This window comes from Haplochromis burtoni, unplaced genomic scaffold (assembly GCF_018398535.1).
Source record: "Haplochromis burtoni strain Fernald_Lab_line unplaced genomic scaffold, NCSU_Asbu1 Contig_148, whole genome shotgun sequence".
Classification (NCBI taxonomy): Eukaryota; Metazoa; Chordata; class Actinopteri; order Cichliformes; family Cichlidae; genus Haplochromis; species Haplochromis burtoni.
This window is the reverse complement of record NW_024582509.1, coordinates 1,378,514-1,397,996: the sequence shown is the minus strand read 5'-3', so window position 1 is coordinate 1,397,996 and position 19,483 is coordinate 1,378,514. Positions and strand designations below refer to the sequence as shown.

The window sequence follows — 19,483 nt, the reverse complement described above, 5'->3', positions numbered from 1 at the left end:
ACCCTCTAGCAGATCATTACATGAGAGAACCTTTTAGAATGCAAGCATGCTGATCCACACAGGTATGCACACGGGTGTTCACTGCTCGTAGACCCAAATTACACCTTTCTTGGCTGCTACTTCGAAGCACATCTGTCCTGCGTGCTGCACAACAACATTGAATATTTAGTATTTACTGCTGTTTACACTTAGCTAGATTAATGCGATGGTGTTGTGTTTAGTATGTTGCTTTGTTTTGTTTTTTTTGTTTTTTGCTTGTTTTCTATTCTTCTCTCAACAGGTGATCCAGGAGATTTTTATTTTCTTTTCTCCCCCCCTTTCTCACTGTCCCTCTCCCCTTCTGTTTTTCCTTTCCTTCCTCTTTCTTTCTCCCTTTCCTATCCCTCACTCATGTCTGTCCCGTCTGTAACATCTGAAAATAAAATATAATAAATAATAAAAACAAAGATCGACCAAATGGACCAATACGGCAATGCCACGATGATCCATTTGGCAAAGTAAATCCAAATGGATAAGGGTATCCTTGTTGGTCTTCAGACAACAATTCTGATGGCCAAAGAACCAAATGGGACAGGCAGAAAAAAAAAAAAGATTAAAGTAGTCTCTATGACGCCCATCTTATAACTCTGCATAGTCACATTTTTGCAACGGGGGGTTCCACACGCTAACTCGCTCACGCTCCGAAAGGCAGGTTGGGTAACAAGGCCGGAGAAACTGTTCACAGAAGAGGGAAGCTCACAACGAGGAAACAAACTCAAGGAGAAAATGCTTAAGAGACTTCACAAAAGCTAGAATCTTAGCACTAACGTGTCTAGCACAATCATCCAGCGACAAGAGAAGCTGAGCCCCGGCCTTAAATGGCACAGGAACACAACAGCAGAGTAATCGGAGACAGGTGCGTGGACCAAAGCCCGCAGTGATGAGAGAGACATATGTAGACTTACGGGGCCGGCTGGGCAGACACAGTGACCATGACAACATTGTTTTTTGGACACCACTCAGACAGCCAGCAATGTGGCTAAACATGTCATGCAGTGGGGGGCTACAGTACTTCAGATGCACTGGCCATAGAGGCCTGGCTAGCTATGACTTTTCAATGCCAGGGTCTCCAATTCAGCAATCCTGGTCTCCAGAGCTGCAAACAGGCTACATTTATTACAAGTATAGTTAAATATAGTAATTAGTAGGCAATCTGGATAAAGCAGGTCCAGATTACACTATGAAATAAGATGTTATCGCAAAGTTTTTATTATATAAGTTATATAAGCAAGTTTAAAGGCGTTTGGCTTGTTGGCACTGTAAATCTGATGCTTCTTCAGTCTGAGCTGTGAGGAAATAAAAATGTTAACGACAAACAACAACAGGAACTTAGAGTCCAACTCTGAACTCTAGAGAGGAGAAAAGTTTGACAGTCAAAGATACAATCTTATTGATTTTAGTTTGTCTGCAGCCACGTTTGTGTTGTACTGTCACACACAAACACTAGGTTTGGATTTTCATTTGAAGCTGCTGTAAACATGTCTGCTTTAGTTTCTGTGTCTGTTTTCAGGTGATAAGGCTGCTCTGAAGTCATTTCCTCCTCTGGGACAAAACAGCACTGATTGGCTGCACAGTTCCAGATGAGACGCACACAATGGGCAATCCTTCTGCGTTTGTTTTTCTACTGCTGGATGTGGGGTGTAACCATGGTGACAAGGAGTTGCCATGGGGATTCTACATCCCTCTCATGTTTTCAGTCAATGACATCATTAAGCTTAAGTCCCACCTCCAGCTACAACCATAAATGACAGCAGACACCTGTGTGTGTTACAGTGTATGTTACTATGTTACCATGTATATATCTATATGTTACACTGTGTGTTGTGCTTGCTGTGTGAGATACACTGTATGTGTTACAGTGTGTGTTTTATAGTGTGTGTGTGTGTGTTTCCATGTGTATATAACTGTGTGTGTCTGTGTTTATGTGCGTGTTATAACTGTGTCTACGTCTGTGTTACAACTGGCTCACAGGTGGTAACATAGAATGGTGTCAATTGAATGGGAATTACCTTGTAGGCAGTGTTGGGAAGGTTACTTTTAAAATGTATTCCACGACAGATTACAGATTACATGCCGCAAAATGTAGTTTGTAACGTGTTCCATTAAGTTACTTAATAGGAGTAATTTATTCCCAATGCTTTGGATTACTTAATATATTATCACTTATTACTTATTACTTTGTGCACCTACATGAATGTACTATTGCTGTGTGATTTATTACTATTATTGAAGGTTACTCTCCACACCAACACCAGCTAGATGTTTAAATCTTACTATAAATGAGTAACAGTAGGTGGACATTAGGTAAGGCTGCACTTCTTGCAGTGATCTCGTGTAGAAAACTATTCTGTATCAGTAATGCTTTCTTTTTGTCTGCAAATAATCATGTGGAACTGCACATGATTATTTGCAGCGATCAGGTTGTTAATGCAACCCATCGGGTCTAGAAACAGCTTGTTAATACGTGGAGAGGCTGCTGCAAAAATGATCCGATTATATTTTAAATATTTGTTCAATTCAAATCAGTTCAAATTAAATTTTTTTGAAGAAATTACTACATCATGTATATATATTTTTTATAATAATAATAATAATAATACATTTTGTTTGAGGGCGCCTTTCAGAAACCCAAGGTCACCTTACAAAGAACAACATTATTAAAAGAAGCAATAGTCATAAAATACATAAAATAAGTTAAAATTGCAAAGCAGAACTTGACAACAGGTAAAATCAGCACTAAAGTGAATAAGCCAGTTTGAACAGATGTGTTTTGAGCTGTGTCTTAAATGCAGGAAGAGAGTCAGTATTTTAAAATTTATCCTGGCTTCTACGGGCAACCAGTGAAGCTGCTGAAGAACAGCTAATATGAGCTCTTGACGGAGTAGAGTTATGACCCGAGCTGCAGAATTTTGGAGAAGTTGGAGTTTATGAAGGAACTTTTTAGGGAGAGCAAATAGGAGGGAATTGCAGTAATCAATACGGGACGTAATAAGACTATGGACAAGGATGGCAGCAGCATGGGGAGGAAGGAAGGGACGGAGTCGGTTAATATTACGTAAATGGAAGTAAGCAGACCGTGTTATGTAATTAATGTGAGACTGGAATGAAAGAGTATTATCAAGTATGACACCCAAACTCTTAACCTGAGGCGAGGGGAGGGTGGGAGAATTTTCAACGTTAATGGAAAAGCTGTGGGATTTGGTTAAGATAGATGGTGAACCAACAAGTAAAACTTCAGTTTTATTTCTGTTAAGTTTGAGGAAATTGGAGGAGAACCAGGATCTAATCTCAATAAGACCGTTTGAGAGGGAGGAAGGTGGGAGGGATGAATTGGGTTTAGAAGAAAGGTAGAGCTGGGTGTCATCGGCATAACAGTGAAAATTTATATTATATTGTCAGAATATATGACCAAGAGGGAGCATGTAAGTAATGAATAAAAGAGGCCCCAATACTGAACCCTGGGGCACACCAGCAGAAACAGGATAGAGAGCTGAAGACTGGGATTTAAGTTGGATAAACTGAGTGCGGTCTGAGAGATAGGAGGTGAACCAGGCAAGGGGGGTATGACTAATGCCAATGGAAGCTAACCGGTTCAGGAGAATATTGTGAGAAATGGTATCAAACGCCGCACTAAGATCAAGAAGGATGAGGATGGATAGGAGACCAGAATCAGCTGCCATCAGAAGGTCATTGGTAATCCTTAGCAGAGCAGTTTCTGTGCTATGATTGGGGCGGAAACCAGATTGAAATGGTTCATAGAGATTATGGTCATTGAGATGTAAGTGAAGCTGGGCGGCGACAACTTTTTCAAGAATTTTTGGAATAAAGGGGAGATTTGATATAGGGCGAAGATTATCAAAGTTATTGGGGTCTGCACCAGGCTTTTTGAGAGTTGGAATAACAGAAGCCTTTTTCAGTGCTTCAGGAACAATCCCAGTGTTCAGGGAGGAATGAATAATATTGGTTATGAGAGGAGCTAACAAGGGAAGACAGGCTTTAACTAACACATTGGGTTAAGTTGATGGTGGATATCTGAGATTTTACAAGTGAAAAAAGAGATAAGAGAGTTCAAAAATCAACAGAATACATGCTGGAGGGGAATGTGTCTGGAGGTTTGGTAATTTTACTGAACAATGAATAGAGGGACCTGGAGTTACCTTCATTAGAACTAATTAAACCAGAGTAGTAAGCAGATTTGGCTGAGGCAATGCCGTCCTTATAGAACAAAACATGATCATTGTGCATTTCTTTATGTACAGTAAGTCCGGTTTTCTTGAATAGACGTTCGAGTTGGCGTCCTTTAGCTTTAAGGTGACGCAGGTCGGGGGTAAACCACGGAGCTGAACGGGAAAATGAGACAGTTCGATGTTTAAGGGGAGCAAATATGTTAAGAAGGTTGTGATGGTTGACATTATAATGACAAACGAGTTCATGAGGGGTTGAGGAGCAGTGGATAGATGGAAGGTCATGGACGGCAGATGAAAAAACAGCTGGGTTGATATTACTAATCTTCCTAAAAGTGATATTACGAGAGACACAGGTTTTGGAAGCATTATGTTTGCATCAAAAGAAATAAACATATGATCAGACTGGGGAAACAATGTGGCTTTACAATGGGTGGGGGTAATGCCAGAACAACAGACCAAATCCAGGATATGACCTTTAGAGTGGGTAGGGGATTTTATGTACTGTAGAAGCCCAAAACTTTCCAGGCAGGAGGTAAAATCTCTGGAAAGAGGGATTTTATTATTGTCCATAATGGCTGGAAGGCGATGTCCAGGTAGAAGTATAGAGCCACAGGTGGAGAGACAGCCAGGCAGAAACGGAGCCGCAAAAGATCCGTAGCAGAGTACTGGAGAAGAGCTGTCGCCGGGTGATGAACGATGGATAAAAAAACCCAGGTGAGCACGAGCCACACCAACACCCTGTGGATCCGCATCTTAATCAGGGCCGAGCACTGAGCACAAACGGAGGGACCGAACAACCAGCTGACAGCTGCAGTGCAAGCAATAGAAGCCCGCAAGTATTGCGAAAACAAGTCAAAACAGGGTCGCGCCTTAGATACTTGATTCAAATTGTCGTCAGCAACTGAAAAAAATTATAGTAAAAATATAACAATAACCGGTGAGCAGCGGCAGCCAGGCGTGCCAGCGTTCACTCAACCGGAAACACCATGTCATGTGTAACTTCTATTGCAAATATTAATCACAGTTAAATTTAGAAGGGATGACAGTAAAAAATGTGATGTCATCACGCGCTGCGTTCTCGACACCGGACTCCCGTGTGAACTTACGAAGTCCGGACGAGTGAAAACGCGACTATGTTCTTGAATATTGAGAAACGGCCTAACAGTCTACAGTCTATGAACTAACCTCAGCTAACGCCAACTAACAATGTTAGCTTGGTGGCAAGTAGCCTTCATTAATAGTAATAAAAATCACACAGCAACAGTAGATCGAAGACACCGCCGTTTCGCCCATCCCATTTCCAAGTAAGAAATGCATTCCTGCCCATGCACTGCCGGCTCTGCTGTCTGACTGACGCCACCAGCATTAACAGGACGCTGACATTAGAGCCTTTTGTGTGTTTTGTTTGGGTTTCCAGCAATCAAAATCAGAGAACCTGTATTAGTCCCAAATGGAAATTAAGTTAAAAGAAAAATAACAAAAGAACTGCAAGTCGTACTCGAACCGGCCGCACTCAGCCACGTGATTTATGGCTACATGCTCATCCAACTGGGTTAAATCTGCGCCCGACTGCGTTTAATCACCAAAACTGAAGAAGGCATAGAGAGGGCATAGCCTCACATATGAAACCGGAAATGACCGTCATGTATTCTGTTTATTTCAGCAAAGTAACTGTATTCTGATTACCACCTATTTAAACGGTAACTTTAACTGAATACAGTTACTCATATTTTGTATTTTAAATTTACTGCCCCTGCAACAAAAATAATGGCAGATCAAAATGAATGTTGGTGGCAATCTTTGGCCCATCTAAAGGCCTAATTATAATAACAATGAAATATTACATCAAATGTATTTTATGGAAAATATTTAAGTTTTTCGTTTTTTTCGGCTAAAAAAACAGCGCGCTCATGTAAAGTAACTGGGATTTAAAGGGTTAAAACAACAAAAATATAATTAAAACTTGATGTGAATATTTTAGAAGTAGAAGGCAGAAGTAGTTTTAAAAGACTGACTCATTTAAAGTGGATCAAAGGTGGATGTCTCTTTAAGGACCCTCCAAGGGCTAAATACACAACGCTGATACATGGACTCCGTTACTCCCCAACACTGCTTGTAGGCGAACTGCAGTGGGTGCGAAAACCAAATGAAGATTGATAAGGTATGTGCAGCGGATTGGAGTGGAACAGCAGCAGGAACTGGGAAGGCCTTGAGAGGCAGGGTTTTACATACTGTGTGTATGCTGTTGTGTTACACTACATGTGTGCGTTTGTGTTGCCTGAGCCCTCAGTTTCTCTAATTATAACAAAGCCTCGGGTTACCTTATATCATCACAGCGCCGTTCAGCGTATTAGGAAGTTTAAAAATAAAATGTCGATTTATGTTGAACGAGTGATATTTGTTTGATTGTCGTAACTCCGTCACTGTTTAAATTTGACTAATTTCCTGAGATGATGATGATGATGATGAACTGACTGTAGTTCATATAACTAAACTGCTTCTTGATGACTTCCTGTGCCATGCTCTTGACGATGTTTCCGCTTGACGTCTTTCAAACATATTTTTCGTTGATTTCTTAATCCCAAAGCTCTCCATGGTCGATAAGCACCGTCTTTGTGCTTCTGCAGCAGATCTTTGACAGCACATCTGGAAACAGCTGCATGCTATAAAATGTCTGCTGACCCTGCTGAGGCAGGACAACTGTGTCTCTTTGCTGTATTCACTGAAAGCTTCTCAGACCCCTCAGTCTTCTCCTTTTAGACTCCCTCTGATTGTTATTCACCTGCACAGCTGCAGCTTTTCCACTTCATGACTTCAGTTTAAGAGAAAATGTTGTTCGTGAACAGCGATTTGCTATAGTTTGCTCACACATCACATTTATTTTCTGTGGTTCTTTAATCTGGAACGTTTTTGAAAATGAATGTTTTTAACCTCTTCACCAGCACACGCTCATGGGGAAAATGAACCTTATATCTTATGATATAACATCTCCTGCTCACACATTGTTCACTGCAAAATAAATACATAAATACAAAAAAGCCCAAAGTCAAACATAATGAGCGTATTTTTCTGATGAAAGAGTTTCACACACACCTCAACCCTTCAGTTCTATTCTGAAGCTGCTCTGGGGACCATTATTTCACCTCGCTGCCCGATTTCTTTCTGGCTTGATGGAAAATTATTCTTCAGGGCTGAATTACTCATTAAGATCTTTTTTTGTTTCAAAGCAACAGATATTTTATTGAAATGTAATTTCAGATGGAGGCTCTCTGCTTGTCGTTGATTGGTTAATGAGGGTCTGAAAGCTTAACGAAGCATCATGCTCATTAACGGCTGTGATTCTGAGCCAAAAAAAACCGTCGTTACTCCTCTTTGTACGACTGGGATCTGCTTATTCTTTTTTCATAAGCTCAGCCACGTCCCTGGAGATCAAAATCTCTTCGAGAGAGAAGACTGCTCTAAAAGTACATTACAAAGTTGATGAATTGAAACATAATAAACTGAGATGCAGAGAAAAGTAAAGGACATCAAAATTACATTTCTAAAGACACAAAATAGGAATTTCAGCTTAAGAATATCACTGGTACTTACACCCATGCATTTCTTTGTGAGCTTCAGAATGGTTTTACACTTCAAACTTACTTTATTATATAAACCTGTGTTTGAAAGTCTCTTTTATCCATCCATCTTCTTCCGCTTATCTGGGGCAGCAGTCCAAGCAGAGAAGCCCACACCTCCTTCTTCCCAGCCTCCTCCTCCAGCTTATCAGGGGGGACATCAAGGCGTTCCCAGGCCAGCTGATCTCTCCAGCGTGTCCTGGGTCTGCCCCGGGGCCTCCTCCCGGTGGGACATGCCCGGAACACCTCACCCAGGAGGCGCCCAGGAGGCATCCTTGTCAGATGCCCGAACCACCTCAACTGGCTCCTTTCGATGTGGAGGAGCAGCGGCTCTACTCTTGTGTGAAACTTGTATGAAAAGCCTACAAGAGTGAAAACAGATATAAGATCCCTTGAAAAATTATATAAATGAAACTTGTATGTTTTGGATACTTACTAAAACAATATATGAAAGTAACGAGAAAGTGGCCACTCTTATTAGTAAATCATATAAGTTTTTACCATTTCTTTTCCATATGGGTCTCCTTAATTATGTCTGTTTTCCTACAACATTAATTTCACCTTCTTCCTCTGTTTCTTCGTCACGTCTAACCCTAAAAAGCAGCAGCCTCTTATTACTGTGAGCACTGGCTAGCAGTTTGTTGCTCGTACTGTTGATAGCAGCAGCCAACAGCTAGCATGTTAGTTAATCTGACAAGTTTAGCTTATCTCTGAGCTTTTCAGCTCCACTTCTTCCACACTAAACTCTGTTCTGCAGTGTGCATGAGCACAGCGATGGTAGGGTAAGGGGCCAACTGCGTTAAGAGATTTGATTGGGCAATACAGTGACATTAATGTCATTGAACAATTGTGTTTCTGTCCACTGTGCGGCTGTCCTTCGATTGACACATCAGGCCCAAAGTGCATCAGCTCACTGGGAAAATACCCGGTGTCCTAGATTATCAGTTCAGGCCTGCTACCTACACTTCTGTAATTGAGGCATGGTTGGTTAGATGCTTGCTGGCTTCAATGGAAGAACCTTCCAGTGGGATTGTGTTCAGGACAGTTGGAGTGGTTTTGTGTGGTTTGTCTGTCTGTGGTTGTTGGTTTTAAGCTCTGAGTTTGTGTTTAAATGACCAGGAAAACAGCAAGTGGCTTTTTGGCCTGAATAAATTCATCTGTACACAGATCTTCACGTGTAAACGCCAATCCTGCTCATAAATTAGGACGATACATCACAATGGTAACAGCTGGGGAAACTACAACATGCTGTTTCCATGGAGACCATGAAGGAGAGGAGGAAAAGAGGATAATTGTGTTTTAGGAAACACTTTAACTAATCAGCTCTAGCTGACAGTCGGGGTAATGGGTGTGTTTTGTGTTGTCATGCCGACTGCAGCTATTTAAACAGCTTTCATCATCACAACATGACAACAGAGTGAGCGTGGGACACACGGACAGACGAGAGATGGAGATAATAGAGGAAAATAGGAGGTTTGAAAATGCTTCAGTGTAATAGCTGAGCCTCTCTCATGCTCTCTCTCTCTATTATTCTTTAGTTTCAGTCTCCAGACTGAAACAACTCAATTTCACCCCTCACTAACACTGTGTGTGTGTATCTGTTAGTGTGTGTTGCAGTGTGTATGACCAGCAGTCATTTAAAACAATGACAAACTGCCAAACTCAGAGAGGAGAAGGAACAAAGAAAAATGATTTTTTTACACATTTCAGGGTTTCTGTTTCTGTGTGAAATATTATCACGAAACACTTTTGAAAGCTGCTCATGTTCATGGGCTGGAGGTCGGAGGACTCAGCCTGCTCTCAGTCAAAAGGTAAACAAAAGCATCATTAACTCTGTGCTCATTATCCTCTGAAGCAGCTCCCAAACAGCTGCAGTGCAAAACACATCAAGGCTGCCGTGTGCATGGCTCCTGTCTAACAGTGTCAAACACTATATATGTGTAAATGTGTGTCACAGGTTTGGACACGCCCTCTCATTTAACGTTTTTTGAATTTTTTTAGGAAATCTGCAGAGGGAGCTGAAGGTTCGAGTTGCCAAACGTCAGCCACAAAACTTCAATGACTTGCAGAGGATCTGCATCGAGGACAAAACCCCCGACATGTAAAACTGACCTCTGTGATTGCAACAAAGGTTTTGCCACCAAGCGCCAAAGCATCATGTATTTGTTTCATTCATGAACATGTGAATTAATCTGTTTTGAAATGCATGTTTCTGGATTTGTTGGTTATTGTTCTGTCTCCCACTGTTCTAATAAAGCTACCATAGAAATGATGGACTGAGCATTTCTTTGTGGGCAAACTTACAAAATCATTCTTCCCTGACTGTATATGCTGATGATGTCAAGTCTATTTTAATGAAAAGTGACTGAGGTGAAGCTTTTTAAATCCAGTGGCTCCAGCTGTATTCTTTGACCTTCCTATTTGGCCCCACATGAAAAAACCAGCATTTACTGGTTTAGGTGTGAAATGGACCTGCTTCACCCTCACATGCCATCACGTAGATCTGCTAACCAGGAGCTTTGACTGTCCCGAAGACATTTTTAAAATCCACAGGAGACACAGCCTTTGCACTTTTGGCTCGTAACATGTAAAAGGAGCTGCCTCTGGGGGTCAGGCAGGCGCCGTCTCTTGCTGTTTTTACCGTGCTTTTAAAAACACGTCTTTTCTCTTTGGCCTTTAACTCAGTGTGAGTTGTCATGTGTGTTAAACTTTTGTATGTCACCATACTGATTTATTCTTTTATTCTTCTTCGCTCGTTAATACAAACTGGGCGTCACAGCGAACGCCGTCCCCACAGATACAGCGGCCAGGGAAGCACAAGTCAAGACAATTCTAGTAGCAAACTTGTCGTTCCAACCATGGTCAGCGTTACAGTACACAGCGAGACAGCGAGACAGCGAGACAGCGAGACAGCGAGACAACGTTCCTCCAACGTTCCTACATATGGCAGACAATCAACACAGGACTACATAATGTGAGAGACAAGTGTGCAAAAAACCCAGAATGACACAAACACAACAGTGCAATAGAAAAGTGCAGCAGTGGCAGTGGGTTTTGCAAACAGTGGTTGGTTGATTTATGAAGGTGTGTGTGTTCATCCAGGCACTGAGTGTTCAGGAGTCTGACGGCCTGGGGGAAGAACCTGTTCCTCAGTCTGGCAGCGAGGGCCCGGATGCTCCGGTACCTCTTTCCAGAAGCCAACAGGCTGAAGGGTGTGCGAGGGTGTGTGGGGTCCTCCACGATGCTGGTGGCTTTGCGGTCGGAGCGGGTGTGACAGGTGTCCGTGATGGAGGGGAGATCTTCTCAGCTGTTCTTACTATCCGTTGTAGGGTGTTGCGCTCCGATAGAGTGCAGTTACAGAACCGCGGTCGTTGATCAGTGCCCATGAGAATTTGCATATTTAATGATCGAGGACCTGACCTCCCAGCCCATTGTTCATTCAGTGGGCTGGTGTCAGTCACTGTGTAAAGGTGCTGTTTATAAGGTTGGAAATAGGGCTGGGTTTTTATAATCGATTTATCGATTAAAATCGATTCTGGCTTGGATAACGTGAAATCGATTCATTAAAATCCTGAATCGATTTTTTAATATAAATTTATTTTGCCTGAAACGCCAGAATCTCAGGTTAAACCTCACAAAATTTCAACAACCACCAAACAGCTAAAACAGTAAATGAGAGCAGGAACACGGCTTCTGCACAAAGACGTGAACACAAAGCGCCGACGCATCAGAATCAGTGAGATGTGACTTTCTCACCGACGGCACGGACACGCTCGCTGATTCTGATGTGTCGGCGGGTCGAGCTTTGTGTTCACGCCCTTTTTGCGCTGATTCTAAAGCTGCAGGTTTTATCTCTCTCCAAACAATATTGACCGAACCAGCAGCAAAAGAAGATCCAAACTACGCTTCACATAAACATGAACTCACTCTGACTTTTGCTGTTTTGCTTCCACCAGGATAAAATCACACTTCATGCACAGCTCTCTCTCTCTCTCTCTCTCTCTCTCTCTGTTTTCTGCATTATTCGCTTGCTTGTTACGCACAAGTCTACGTTGTTTACAGGCTGTCGGCTGATTTTTTTTCCTTTTACTTACTTCTGAAAAGAAAACCTAATTTCTGCCGTTCAATACTGAACAAATTTAAACTTTTTAAAATTATACAAAATGCAAAACGCCGTGTCTCTAATAAAACCTCTGTAACTCGGTTTCATATATGTTGATTAATGGTTTTCTTTCGTTTTTGATGTACTGCAGAATATTTTTATAAAATCCCAGCACAGGAAAATCACCTTCATGTTTTTCTGTGTTTTATCTTCAGCTACTTTGACACAAAGGCCTCTGCTGTGATGCTCACACCTTTGATAAAGTCTGGAAAGTGTCAGCTTCCTTTTTATAGATACAAAAATATGTAAATGTACTGATCTGAATTATAATATTTCTGACTGTCTAGGCAAAATTTCCCAGATTCAAATCGAATTGAATCGATTCTAGAAATCAGTGACGATGCCCAGCCCTAGTTGGAAACCTGCAGTCAGCTGAGACTGAAGAATGTGACGAAATGTTTCTCCCACTGAAAACATCCAGACGAACAGAATCAACTGTTTGGCATTTACCATCGCAGCAACAGGGCAACAATATGAGAACAGGGGTCTGTCACACGAAGCGCTCCTGACATCAGCCCCACAGAGGTGGAGGGCCCAAAACGTCTCTTCACTGACGCTCATCAGCAGGAAATGTAGAACGAAGTTTGCTGCTGCTCGATGGTTTTTTCACCTGATTGAAAGACGTTACTCCGAGTGATCAATAAACACATGAAGTGTTAGTACGGAGGACTTCTCTGCATTTCCCAGGACTGGTTTTTATTTATCCTCCTCTGCACTGATCTGTCCTAGTTCCTATAAATATTTGTTCTGTGACTTTGTTTCACTGCCTCATGTGAAGTTTATTTTAATACTCGTGCCTTCAGCTGGAGTGAGTTTTTTTATGAATGCAAAGCCTCAGTCTCATTTACACCTCCACCAGGGATTAGCAGTTTTACATGAAACGGGTTAAACGTTCTCTGATATCCTCGGCTAATTTGAATTAATTAAATCAGTGGTGAAGCTCCACTCTGCTGCCAACCAGGGAAAATCTTTTATTCATTTCTGAAGTCTGCCAGTCATTAAGCTTCAGGCTGAATTTCAGTTTGTGCAGATTTGTCTCAGAAAATCAGATCATGTACCGAAAACAGGTTTCTGCAAACTTCCTCATTTTATCCACAGAGATCAGTTTGTCCTTTAAAATAGTGATGAGCTCAGGTTTCAGTTTCTATCACAGAAAACGGGAACAAAATAGACACAATCTAGCACCTGATCCCTTAAGTTTTATGTCCTCAGTCATACTCCGTGTGAGATTTAATCTGTGACATTACTAGAAAATACTGCCGTAGTGATTCATCAGACCTGTGTGTGCATGTGTGTCGATCACGAGCAAACACTCATTAGTGCGATAATGAAGACAGTTTATTCTGTACGTGTGAGTTTTTTCTGAGCACACGCACAATTTAATCCGACATATTCTGGTGACGAGTGTGTTTATTTTACCTGATATCAGTAATTGTTTCTGACTCGAGCGGCTCTGCTGTAATCTCTGCAAACACACACTGATATTGACAGACGGATTAACTGTCGCCCTTTCAGAGGAGATGCTCGCCGCTATGATCTACCTCATCATACGACATTTTTTTGATGACTGACGCATGGAAAAAAGACACACACTGAACCAAGAATCTGTGAATGTTGGCAGATTATTTTAAAGAAACCAAAAAGTTTGGGTTAGCTCGGGGGTCTCCAACTCCAGGCCTCGAGGGCCGGTGTCCTGCAGGGTTTAGACGTGTCCTTGGTCCAACACAGCTGATTTAAATGGCTAAATGACCTCCTCAACGTCTCTCGAAGTTCTCCAGAAGCCTGGTAGTGACCTAATCATGTGATTCAGATGTGCTTACACAGGGTCACATTTAAAACCTGCAGGACGGTGGCCCTCGAGGTCTGGAGTTGCCCAGCCCTGGGTTAGATTCTGTTTTCTGTCTCAAAGCTTCATTGATTGGGTCACTTTTTTTATTATCTTTATACATGAAAAACAACAATGAATGAGTGGGAGATGTAAACATTCACAGATACCTGAAAAAATATCACATGTGGAGAGTTTTTCCTTTTCTTTTAGAAGGTCAGTCGTAGTGGCTCTTGGGTGCACCAGAGAACAACATGGGGTTAGCATCTCACCCAGGGATATTTGGCACGCAGACTGGAGCACACAAGGATCAAACCACCAACCTTCCAGTTGGTGGGAGACCTGCTCTACCAGCTGAGCTACAGCCAATCTGAACTATGAGGCGAGCTCAGCATACCCAGGGCACAGCGCCGCTCTCTGAATTCACTTACACCAGGGGTGGTTTTACCCTGGGTCAGCACACCTGAATCACATGATTAGTTCCTTACCAGGCCTCTGGAGAACGCCAAGACATGTTGAGGAGGTCATTTGAAGCAGCTGTGATGGATCAGGGACGCCGGCCCGTGAGGCCTGAGTTCCCCCACCCCTGACTAACACTAACATCAGAAATCAGAATCAAAGGGGCGAGTCTGGCAGCCTCCGACCAATCACAGTTTTAGATAACCACTGGCAGGAGATCCTGACCCTGCTTCTAGCCCCGCCCATTTCAGTGAACATGCAGGTTAAACTGTTGGCCAACTTAGGAAGTGCTGGGAAGGAGCTACAGGTGAAAGGCATCAGTACCGGAGGGGGGAGGCAGGAAGCAAAACTGAAACAGTCTTTCAAAGTAAAACAGAGCACAAGAGAAGGAAACACTAACAAACAGACAATGGAAGCGGAAACAAGGTGAGCAAAACAAACAGGTGGGAGGAGACCGAAGACACGAGCACAGAAACGAGACTCACGAAAAGATGCGAGTAAAACTGATGAGGAGGACAACGGGAACCACAAACACGATAAGCGCGAATAACTCAAAGCTCCTGATTTTTACGGACCATCGATTATTACACGCACACGCGCGTGAAGGGGAGCGGCTCTTTGATCTGAGAGAAGCTCAGCTCAAATCCGTTTGTACCGGACAGAGGGGGGAGGGGGGAGACTCCGTGACGACGCGGAGCTGCACGCGGGCTCCGGTGTTTTTCAACCATCAGGCATCGCAGTGACACGCGCGGTGTGTCCGTCGGGTCTGTCTGCGTCTGTCTGTCGGTATTTCACGTCATGCCGCGCGCGTGCTTTCACCTTAATCGTATTGGAGGCTGAGCTGCAGCCCGAAGAACGTGACCGGAGAGCAGAGGCTCGGTCCCGCCGGTGCGAGGAGCAGTTTACCGGATAGACGCCGGAGGAGCTCCGCGGGTCGGTAGGTGACTCTTACCGGATTTACCGTGATGTTCCGGTCAGCTGCAGGTCTGCATTATCATCCTCCTCCATTCATCATCGTCATCTTCAGCAGCAGCTGTTCACAGCTGGACTGTTGAAGACTTTGACTTCAGATATTTTTCATCACGTTTGTTTTTATTTAAGTCTGACTTTAATAAACAGACATACAAACTCTGTCATTAATGTGTGTGTGTGTGTGTGTGTGTGTGTGTGTGTGTGTGTGTGTGTGAGGACACCATGTTCACCGTCACGTTACATATAAAATAATATTAAGTGATTATTTTTCAGTTGAATGTTACTATTCAGAAAAGATTCAACAGCCACATTCATGCCTGTGTGTCGGCCTGACAGCACCAACTTCACGGTTCCTAATTCTGATATGATATTTATAGTGATTACTGATCAATACCTGAGTCCAAACAATAATCTGTAATCCAAGTGTGAGAAACCTCAGGCTTACTTTAAGAACTTTACAATATACAATGTGAAAAAAGAGTAAAAATCATTAGTGAAATAATAAATGATAACAGAACAGAGAGGAGTGAAATAAAAATGTATTTAATCCAATATGACGGCTTGGAGCTCAGTGTGCGTCTTTGCTGCTACACAAAATCTCATTTTCTTTTTATAATAAAATTCATTTGTTAAGAACAGCAATCATGTATTGATTTACAATCATAAAATGTGACTGATGATCGATTAAAATTATAATAAAAATGATAGTTTTTATAACTGATCAGTGAAGGAAAATGTTTGAATCTGTAGTTGATCGTGTGACCTAAACTGCTGCTGCCGACCGTGTCCGTGGTGAAGAAGATGTAGGAGGACAGAGAGGAACCTGTGAGGAACATCAGTCGGAAACACGTTGTGACTGTTTGTGGTTGGACGGATTCAGTAGAAAGAAGCTTCAGCTGATCCTGATTGTAGAGGCTAAGCCTACGCTTGAAGTCTCTGAGGTGTTCGTTGGTGGGGGTGACGCGATGCCACTGTTATGAATGAAACCTGTTACAGTCCAACAACTCCAGCCGTACTTATCTTCTCCATTTAACATCTTTATTCAACTTCCATCAGTTGCATTTGTTGTTAACAGTTCTCTTCATCCAACACCATTCATGAGAACAGCACAGTGGTCACAAACTGTTTGCTCCTTCCCAACAACAACACACCTGCGCTACCTTAAAAACGTTCACATAGACACACCATATGGTAAAACACGAAAGGTAACAACCCATAAAAATGGCTCCTGCTCCGATCAATAAATCGCTAAAGGTTCATCAGTGTTTCAAAGAAGAGGAAATGCTCGTGGTTGTCTTTCCATCAAAATGAAATTACTCACAACTCTGACAGGTGTGATGATGATTTTGAGGTGATCAGTATGATCGGATTGATAATCAGTTGGATCAGTAATGGTTTCCATGAAGAGAGTATACTAAATGCAACAGTAGAAACAGTAGAATTATATTCTATTGTTAAAGTGGAGTTCAAACACCAGTTGGAGACTTCAGTTTAACATTTAGTTCTTTAATAACTTTTACATATTTATTGGTCTGGATTCGGAGGTGTTGGTATCTGTCTGGACTGATTTTGGATGAAGATGCAGTGTTTCTGTGGAAGTGTCACTTTGCGCTGATGAAGCTGATGTCACGTATTGATGAGTTACGGCTGTTGAAAGCATGTGCTCAACTTGGGTTTGACTCGTTAATGTTTTCTTTTTGTGTATTTTTTATTTGCAGATTGCTAACCTCAGCATTAACTTTTCTGTTCTTTTAGCATACGGTTTGACCCATGTGATCATACTGCTCAGCCCTAATTCGCCCGTTTGCCACTCAGATGGTGATGTCATCATGATGCTGCCAGTCACCCGGTTTAAAGGTCAGCCAGCTGGCATGGTAACCACCACCACACCCTGGCTGTCTGTAAGCACTGACCCCTCCCCCCAGTGGCTGTGGTTGGCCAGCTGGTCAGCTGCAACATACCAGGCCATGCCTCCTTTGGTGTTCTACCCCCCAGCTGTGTGGATACCTGAGCACGCACAACTGATGCAGGTAACGTGACACACCTGAACTGACCACAGGTGCTGTCAGACCTTTGTCAGCTGATTCATTGTGTGTAGGCGGGATTTATTTGAATTCTGCTAACGTGCGGAGGATCTGTCTGTAAATGCTGTTTTGTGTCTGTCTGCACATCCTGCTGTTACACACGTTTCAGTTTCCTACCACAGGCTGCTAACAGAGAAGCTCTTTGTTGAACGAATCCTCCAAAGCTGTCCCAGCACTCTACACCACAGGTGTCCAACTCCAGGCCTCGAGGGCCGGTGTCCTGCAGGGTTTAGATGTGTCCTTGATCCAACACAGCTGATTTAAATGGCTAAATGAGCTCCTCAACATGTCCTGAAGTTCTCCAGAGGCCTGGCAAGGAACTAATCATGTGATTCAGGTGTGTTGACCCAGGGTGAGATCTAAACCGTGACACTGGCAGGACGCTGGCCCTCGAGGCCTGGAATCGGACACCCCCGCCCTACACCATCCTCATCGTGGTCTGGTGGAAGATTTGTTTTTAATATCAAGCAATGGCTGCCTTTCCCTCTGCTCTGTTTGAACCTGTTCTGTATAATCATTGTTAGTGTTGCCTGCTCACTCATATCTGGCACTGTTCTTGGTAGTTTGGGTGATTGGTGCTGATGTGCTCAAAGATCACTAGAAAATAATCGAATAAAAAAACCTGACAGTTTCTTCTCTTGTTTATGGGAGATCGTCATAATCAAATAATAATAATTATCAAAGAAAAGAAAAGTGAGAACTTCCAGAATTCTCAGGTAGTCCCGCACGTCCTCATACAGCAGAAGTGCAGACCGCAGAAAGCCTCAGCAGGAAGTGACAGAAAGCTTTTCACAGCTGGAAACGTTTTACTCTGCAGAGTCACGCTGGAGTCTCCTCTGAATTAACAACATTATTGATGAATTAACAGCGCTGAAGGCCCCCTGCCCTGCTGTGGACGAGTCAGGTCACACGGAGCGATGCACAAGGATTTGACTGGCTTAAAACAAGGAAACCAATCAAAAACATTGTCTGGAGTTTAGGTTGCTGAATGAACGAGGCGTGTCCAGACGTAGGGACAGCTTCATTGTGTTACATGCAAATCAGTCCAACAGTTTTTCTTACATGTTGACTGCTATATATTCAGCATGAACTATTTTAGTGATGCAAATATGTCCGAACGTATCCCCTCACATCAGCATTCGGATGGAATTTAATTAGCTCAAAGTGATTACATTTCTGTTGTAATGTAATTACATTACAACAGTGAATGAGCCGAATCATGAGCAGCGCTGACTGATTACAAGACCTTCGTTTATTTTAATGTCTCATGTTTCATCTTGTCCCTGAAAGTGATTGATTTATATGTGAAGCGAAAGGGTTAAGGACATGATTTCCTCACATCGCTTCTTCAGTTTGATCTAAAGTGTCTTTAAGTGAGTTCGGCCTCCTCTGCAGTCTGGAGATAAGATGAAACTTTAATGATCCCTGAGGGCAAAGTGAATAATCGTCTGTTAATTATCGGTGTCGTGTTAATTATCTCGTGCTGCTCTTCTTTAATTCTTTCTGCATAAACTCCAGTGACAGAATTTAACATCTTATCAGCAGACCTTCTGAAGTAATTTTTCTTTTCAAAGCATGTTTGTGTCGAACAAAGAAAACTGTCTGAAATCCTGCACAGTGACATTAAATGGTGGCAAGAAAGGAAGGAGCTGCAGAGAGTTCTGAGGTTCTGTGCCTGGACTGAAAAGCCGCTGACAGATCTGGACCTCTGTGCTCTGACTGGCCTCTTTTCACACGTGGACGATGGATGAAGGAGGTTTAGTTTTTATAGTGATAATGGATCTCTGAGAGCTCCTTCACCTTGATGAAAAATCCTTTTTCAATAAGAGGATGATGAGTTCAGGTCCTCATTTTATTCTGTCAGCAGCTTCATCTGAAAGTCCTCCACTTATTTCTGCACACAGCACAAAGGTCAGGCAGGGCCAGGAGGACTCTGATTGGACAAATTCTCCGACAGAAGGCTGCACCAGCACCTGTCTACCTGTCTGTGTGTCTGTCTGTGTTGGTGGAACAGGAAGTTCATCCTAATTTTCTGTGGTTCCAGTGGGAACGTCCAGCAGTTGAAGTCGTTCCTCTCGTCCAGCCCTTTTATCAGTCTTCACCTCTTCACCATCATTGTCATCATCGTTTCCCAAAGG

At 42.7% G+C, this 19,483-nt stretch overlaps 1 protein-coding gene and 1 long non-coding RNA gene across 7 annotated transcripts in view; both read left to right on the top strand.

The window, feature by feature from the left end:
• The first annotated feature begins 9,105 nt into the window (after positions 1-9,105).
• LOC102292707 lies at positions 9,106-10,099 on the top strand. Its single transcript, XR_001336684.2, has 3 exons — positions 9,106-9,316; positions 9,449-9,654; positions 9,845-10,099. It is a non-coding gene; the product is annotated as an uncharacterized LOC102292707 (long non-coding RNA).
• Positions 10,100-14,544: 4,445 nt separating this feature from the next.
• LOC102291754 (transcription elongation regulator 1-like protein) overlaps positions 14,545-19,483 on the top strand; it is a 62,710-nt gene continuing 57,771 nt past the window's right edge. For 3 of the 6 annotated variants that reach the window (XM_042224750.1, XM_042224749.1, XM_014336775.2), the window contains exons 1-3: positions 14,724-15,226; positions 17,017-17,291; positions 19,390-19,480. In XM_042224750.1, coding sequence (XP_042080684.1) covers positions 17,091-17,291; positions 19,390-19,480 — 292 coding nt within the window. In that variant the 5' untranslated portion in view covers positions 14,724-15,226; positions 17,017-17,090. The other 3 variants (XM_042224748.1, XM_042224747.1, XM_042224746.1) reach the window with 3 other exon arrangements.